The sequence below is a fragment of the Myotis davidii genome, unplaced genomic scaffold, assembly GCF_000327345.1.
Source record: "Myotis davidii unplaced genomic scaffold, ASM32734v1 scaffold309, whole genome shotgun sequence".
Classification (NCBI taxonomy): Eukaryota; Metazoa; Chordata; class Mammalia; order Chiroptera; family Vespertilionidae; genus Myotis; species Myotis davidii.
The window spans coordinates 3,260,461-3,267,728 of record NW_006383013.1 but is presented as its reverse complement, the minus strand read 5'-3'; the positions used below and the strand labels follow the sequence as shown (position 1 = coordinate 3,267,728).

General features: G+C 41.2%; 1 protein-coding gene across 2 annotated transcripts in view; it reads left to right on the top strand.

Moving 5' to 3' along the window:
* Positions 1-7,268, top strand: part of VIPAS39 (VPS33B interacting protein, apical-basolateral polarity regulator, spe-39 homolog) — a 26,591-nt gene that overhangs the window by 9,366 nt on the left and 9,957 nt on the right. For both annotated transcript variants that reach the window (XM_006778829.2, XM_015558061.1), the window contains 4 exons: positions 1,629-1,721; positions 2,668-2,701; positions 3,191-3,293; positions 5,292-5,319. In XM_006778829.2, coding sequence (XP_006778892.1) covers positions 1,629-1,721; positions 2,668-2,701; positions 3,191-3,293; positions 5,292-5,319 — 258 coding nt within the window. The remainder of the gene's footprint in view (positions 1-1,628; positions 1,722-2,667; positions 2,702-3,190; positions 3,294-5,291; positions 5,320-7,268) is intronic.

Here is a 7,268-nt window from a genome sequence, read left to right as displayed (position 1 = left end):
GAGGGAAAAGTGCTTTTAAGAATGAGGGTGGCCATGGCCAGTGTGGCTCGGTTGGGCATTGTCCTGTACACCAAAAGGTTGCCGGGTCAGCCCGGCCAGCATGGCTCAGTGGTTGAGCATCGGAGATCAGGATTCGATTCCCCATCAGGGCTGGATCCAATTGTGCAGGAGGCAACCAACTGATGTTCTGCTCTCATATTGATGTTTTTCTTTCTCTCTCCTTCTCCCTTCCTCTCTAAAAATTATATATATATAAAAGAATGAGCACGATCTTTTATGTTTAGGTCTGAGATCCATTATGAGTTAACTTTTTTGTTGTTGTTAATCCTCACCCAAGAATATTTTTTTCCATTGATTTTTAGAGAGGGTAAAAGACTGGGGGTGGGGGAAGAGAAACATCAACGTGAGAGAGACCCCCTGACTGGGGCTGGGATTGAACCCGAAACCCAGGTTGGTGCCCTTGATCAGGAATTGAACCTGTGACCCTTCGCTCGCTCTCTCTCTCTCTCTCTCTCTGTCTCTCTCTTCCTCTCTCTCTCTCACAGTCTTTCTCCATTCTCTCTAAAAATCAATGGAAAAAATATATGTGGGTGAGGATTAACAAAGAAACAAACTAAAACATGAAAATATCATTATAGTTGGTAGAAAATATTTGCAAAATATACATATTATAAAGGATTTTCATACAGAATATGTAAAGAAAGAGTTATTTTCAGTAATAAGAAATAATCCAAAAAAAATTGGCATAAGATTTGACCAGTTATATCACAGAAAACATATATGAATGGCCAATGAGTACTTGAAAAGGTGCTCAACATAGTTATCAAGAAAATGTGAATTAAAACTGTATGATACCACTATGCAGGTACTGGAATGAATGGCTAAACTTTAAGATACTGATCATACCAAATATTAGGAGGATGTGGAACTCTTGTACACTGTCAGCCAGAAGGAAAAATAGTAAAACTGCTTTGGGAAATAGTCTGGCAGTTTCTTACAAAGTTAATCATATACTTAATTTCATTCGTGGACATTCACAGTGCATGTTTTGTATGGACAAAAACATGTCCATACAAAGGCTTATGCACAAATGTTCATACAGCTTTACTCATAATAGCCCCCAAAGTGAAAATCCAAATATCCATCCAGAGCTAAATAGGTAAATAAATGGTGGTATATATAATAGACTGGGGATGGGATGGGATGGGAAGGTATGAACATTAAAGTAGACAAGGAAGCTTATTGGGGTGAAGGAAATATTCTGTATCTTGATTCTGTTGGTAGTTACATGGAATTCTATCCTTGTCAAAACTCACCGAACTGTACATTTAAATAGGGTAGATTTTATTGTATGTAATTTATACCTCATTATAAAAAGAGGAAATGATTTCTACCTGTTGACTTTGGCAAGACTTCATCAGGAAATGACATACAGAGCATAAGGCTGACTAGAGAGGGTTTGGTGGGAAACTACTATCGATATTGTTCTGGGCACCACAGTGTAAAAATAAAGTGGCTTTCTTTGGAGACATTTCCTTTTATTCTTGCCTGTACTTCGGTGTCCAGTGACAGAGGAATGTAGTGAACAGTCTTCTCCCAGCACACTAATTCTCTTCTTACTCCACCAGGTCTGCTCACTAGAAAGATTCCGCTCCTTACAGGACAAGCTACAACTCTTAGAGGAAGCAGTTAGCATGCATGATGGAAACGTCATTACTGCTGTGAGTGTGGGGTTTTTTTGTTATTTAATTATTTTTTGTTAGTTTCTGAAAATCCAATCAGAATAGACTTTAACATTTTAGGTTAAATGTCAAGTAAAGATCCTGGATTTCCTTTTAATGTGTAGGATTCTCAGTAACGCGTACTTTAAAGCCTAGCTGGTAGGACATGTGTTGTGTGCGGAACTCTTGATTATAATCAAGAAGCAGTAGGTTGGTTACTATACTCTGAGGGAGGAGAGGTATGAGAGCAGGGAAGCATCTCTTGCCAGTATAGGCACGGGCATGGGGACTCCCAAGACACAGCGCAGTTCCAGATGTCCACCACCTATCCTTCTATCACATCAAGAAATGTGTTGTCTGGGCCTGCAAAGGTGCCTACTGAGTTGCTGACCTCATTCCTAGACATTGGTGCTCAGGGTGGGGCTTTGTGTTTGAAAGAATTCACTGGGTAATTAATTTTTTGTTCTCTCTCTTTTTTTTAAAAATATATTTTATTGATTTTTTACAGAGAGGAAGGGAGAGAGATAGAGAGTTAGAAACATCGATGAGAGAGAAACATCGATCAGCTGCCTCCTGCACATCTCCCACTGGGGATGTGCCCGCAACCCAGGTACATGCCCCTGACCGGAATCAAACCTGGGCCCCCTCAGTCCGCAGGCCGACGCTCCATCCACTGAGCCAAACCGGTTTCGGCTGTTCTCTCTTTTTTAAAAAAACATATTTTTATTGATTTCAGAGAGGATGGGAGCGGGAGAGAAAGACAAACATCAATGGTGAGAGAGGATCATTGATCGGCTGCCTCCTGCACACCCCCCACTGGGGATGGAGCCCACAACCCAGGCATGTGCCCTTGACTGGAATTGAACTGGGGACCCTGCAGGCCGCAGTCCAGCACTCCATCCACTGAGCCAAACCAGCTAGGGCTCTTTGTTCTCTTTTCCTCCAGGTTCTGATATTCCTGAAGAGGACACTGAGCAAAGGTGAGCATGGTTTGAGGGAAATCTTCATTCAGCACGATGTCTGCTACACTTGAGGGGAGATAGGCATGTGGCTTTATACCAGAATTTACCAGCATCAAGTCTGCTGCAGAGACACCTGGACTGGCCTGAGACCTCAGAGTTCAGCTCACGTCTCTGAGGGCCGTCGTCATCCGTTAGTGGCAACTACATTAACTGCAACGCCCCTCTATGTACTGGGCACACAGACAGCTGTGTTGGTTTGAGAAAGTCAGAGTTGATGCTGAGTACCTTATGTTTGGATTGGTGAGAACTGAAAGCTGACTCTGGCATAGAGCTGCCCTAAACCATGGAGTGTGTTGATGGTGGATTGAGCATAAGGGATGGGTACCGTAAAAAAAATTACTGATTGGCTTTGAGGAATTAATTTTGTAATGTGTGAGTAGGGAGACCAATTTTACACTTAAGTAATAGCTTTAATCTTTCTCCACCTAACTTCTTCCTGCCTTTCAGAGGTCCTCTTCCGAGAGCTAGAGGTGCGACAGGTTGCCCTGAGACATCTCATTCACTTCCTTAAGGAAATAGGGGATCAAAAGCTGCTTTTAGATCTCTTCAGGTAAGAACTGATCATCTGGTCCAGTAAATAAATTATTTTGTTCAAAGAACTCTGGGGAACACAAAGAAGACACTGTCTGTTTGTTCTGGAAATGCTTATTAGACAAGATATTGAAATGTGATGGGATAACTAGCACCACAGGCTGTGATAAGGTGACTGTGTAGCACGTAGTTCAGAACCAGGTTCTGGAGCCAGACATACCTGCATCGAATACTGGCTCCACCATTAATTTGGAGCATGACCTTGAGCAAGTTACCCAGCCTCTCCAAATATCAGTTCCACATCTGTAAAATGGAGATGGTGATACCTATCCCACAGGATCATTATAAAGATGAAGAGTTAGTGTTATGTAAAACACTTCCACAATGCCTAGTCTGTAGTATTAATATTTAGTAAGCATTTTTAAAATGGAAGATCTATAGTGAAGGTGTCTTCTTTTTTTAAATTCTCATTAAAGGAGTGAGGATATTTTTTCCATTGATTCTAGAGCAGCAGTTATCAACCTGTGGGTCGTGACCCCTTTGGCGGTCGAATGACCCTTTCACAGGGGTCGCCTAAGACCATCCTGCATATCACATATTTACATGACGATTCATTACAATAGCAACAGTACAGTTATGAAGTAGCAACGAAAATAATTTTATGGTTGGGTCACAACATGAGGAACTGTATTTAAAGGGCCAGAAGGTTGAGAACCACTGTTCTAGAGAGAGTGGAAGGGAGCAAGAAAGGAGAAGATTGGGGGGGAGAAAGAGAGAGAAACATCAGTGTGACAGAGACTCATTGATTGTTTGCTTCCCACACCCATCTCAAATGGGGGCGGGGGACCGGACCAGCTACCCAGGGACGTGCCCTTGATTGGTGCACAGGCCAATGCTATAACCACTGAGCAATACCGGCCAGGCCTGAAGGTATCTTTTATTACTGGTCCCAGGGCTGAAGGTGCCTTAAATTACAGTGTTGGTAGTGAGAAGTACAGTGGAAGAGCAGAAGAAGCAAATGTAACTTTTAGTCAGGATACCGGAGGATAGCCTTATGGAAGAGGTTAGGAATTGAGTTGGGCTTATGAGACTAGGCAGGATTCTGATTGGTGGAGAGGTAAGAGGTAGGCATATCTGCTGGGGCTGGAGAGTGGGTTGGGAAGGGGGTGTCTTCTATTTTCCTTTCCTATCTCATTCCAATCAGAAGGTTATTTCTTACCGTTAGGTTAAAATGTGTGTATGTTATGTTCTTTCTTCAGTGTCAGAGAAGGGGTTGGAACCTCTCTTGAGGCTGACATGTGGCCTAGGGTAACTCCAGTTACCAGTGACTCCAGCACAGTGATGAGCTCCCCAAACACTAAGGTGGGGAAAGCAGGTCACCTGGTTAGAGTCAAGATTACAGATGGTTAGCCATGAGTTTTCAGAAGGCACATTGATCGAGGCAAGGTGTTCTCTCCCTCCTTCCCAGTCAACAGGCTTCAGTAAGCCTCACCTCTATGTCACAGCATGATGTTGAGTATAGTGGACCGTTCAGAGTGAGAAGGGGTCAGAACATCAAAGTCCTTGTTCTCCAAGGCCTTACCGCCTTTTGGGAAAGGCAAAGCACACTTCACTCTGCACATGAAAACAAGAGAACAAGGTAGAAAACCTGTTCAGGAGTCGGCAGAGAAAGAGAGTGCTTGACTCTTCCTCAAAGGGTCCATGGCATTACTGTGGGCTGAGGAGGCTCTGACTTTCCCATGAGCCCAGTTAACCCTACAGTTATTAGTGCCCTGCGGTGCCTTCTTGTCCCTGCTTTTTGCTCAGCTAGAAAGATCAGGGGAACACTGATACCTCGTCCACCATGTGTTTTCAAAGGGTTGCTATGGTAGCAAGTTTAAGAAGACAAGGGTTTATCTTACATGTGGAGGCAAATGAGTTTGAATTGTGTTCTCTTAGAGCAGTTGTCTTATTTTGTGAAGTTATGCTGCCACATGTCAATAGATAAAAATTCTGTGTTCCTTCTGCTTCTTTCCAGGTTCCTAGATAGAACAGAAGAGCTTGCGGTAAGTGTGGCCTTTGTTTCAGTTGGGGACTTACTTAACTGAAATCTAAGCCAAAACCCAGTCGCCAGGATCCCAGAATGATTGAACATACTTATTTTCCATTTGTATTGATTATATTCAGAAGAGAGAGACATCTAGGAATCCTGAAAACTTAGTCCAAATGATGTACTACTTTATTGTTTTTTTCTACGTTCTTTTAATTGGGCTGTAAATTTAAAAAAATGAATGAAAATTGGCTCATCAATTTGTAATTTTGTGTGTTTCTTTCTAGTTGTTTTCAATTCGTGGTTTGTAGGAGCTTTTGGATTTTGGCTTCTAATACTAAAAAGATGCTGGTCCTTGGCTGGATAGCTCCATTGATAAGAGCATTATCCTGATACGCCAAGGTTGAGGGTTTGATCCCCGATCAGGGCACATACAAGAATCAAACGATCCATCCATAAATAAGTGGAACAACAAAATTGATGTTTCTTTCCCTTTCTCTCTCTCTCTCTAAAATGAATTAAAAGAAAAGAAAAAGAAAAGAAAAGAAAAGACACTATTGAAAGCTAAGAAACCAGATATATGTGAAGAAGGAAGATAGGTCAAGCTAGTGGCACACCCAGCACATACTTTGGCTAGAGCTCAGTGACTGAATGTTAAAATAGACTTCTGACAGATTTTCACCATTATAGAGTGAACTTCTGGAATATGAGAATAAATCTGAAATTTAACCGAAAGTTTAATTTTATTACTAATACTTTAGTGATCCATTTTAAAATATATTTTTATTGATTTCAGAGAGAAAAGGAGAGGGAAAGATAGATAAGAGACATCAATGATGAGAGAGAATAAATGAACAGCTGCCTCCTGCACGGCCCCTACTGGGGATCAAGCCCACAACCTGGGCATGTGCCCTTAACTGGATTCGAACTTAGGACTCTTCAGTCCGCAGTCTGACACTCTATCCACTGAGCCAAATGGCTAGGGCCATTTTTTGAAGTTTGTTATAGTGGGGGGCTCAACTCCCCAGCGCTGTCAGTGGCAGGATTGTTCCTTGAGTCACTGTCCAGCACATGTGTGGTGAGAGCAGTGCTCATGTTTGGCTGGCACATTTAATAATGTTGTTAAACTTGTTTACACAACAGAGTATAACTCAGGAAAATCTTTTTTAGTAATATTTTATAAAAGGAACATGTACTTAATATTTAAGTCAGCGTAAAGTCTCAAAAAATGCTGTATCTTATTCTGCTGAAAATGATTGGCAATTTGTAGTAATTATTTTGAAAAGTCTTTGTTTCTATTTTTAATCTCCATAGATTTGAAACTAAGGAATTTTTTCCACACGGCATTCTTATAAAGTTTGTTGTTTTGAAGTTTGATTAGTGAAAATAAATGTGGTTTGGGTAACTCAATTTTATTTAAAACTTTATTTTTTTTGCATGTACTTTATTATGTTTGAATTGAAGATGTTTTATTATAGATCAGCATGCCCAATAGAACTTCCTGCAATGATGGGAATATTCTATATCTGTGCTGTTCGATGTGGGAGCCACAGATCACTTGTAGCTGTTGAGCACTTCAAAAATGACTAGTGCAACTAAGGACCTGAATGTATTTCTTTTTAATTAGTTTAAATTTACATATAAACAAACACATGTGTCTACTGGCTACCATATTACATATTGCGATTATAAACCAAAGAGTGACTTTTTTTGTAAAGATTTTTAAAATTGATTTTTAAATATATTTTATTTATTTTTTATTTTTTTTTACAGAGAAGAAGGGAGAGGGATAGAGTTAGAAACATCGATGAGAGAGATCGACCAGCTGCCTCCAGCACGCCCCCCCACTGGGGACGTGCCCGCAACGAAGGTACATGCACCTGACAGGAATCGAACCGGGGACACTTCCATCTGGGGCCTGACACTCTCTCCACTGAGCCAAACCAGCTAGGGCCTATTTTTATT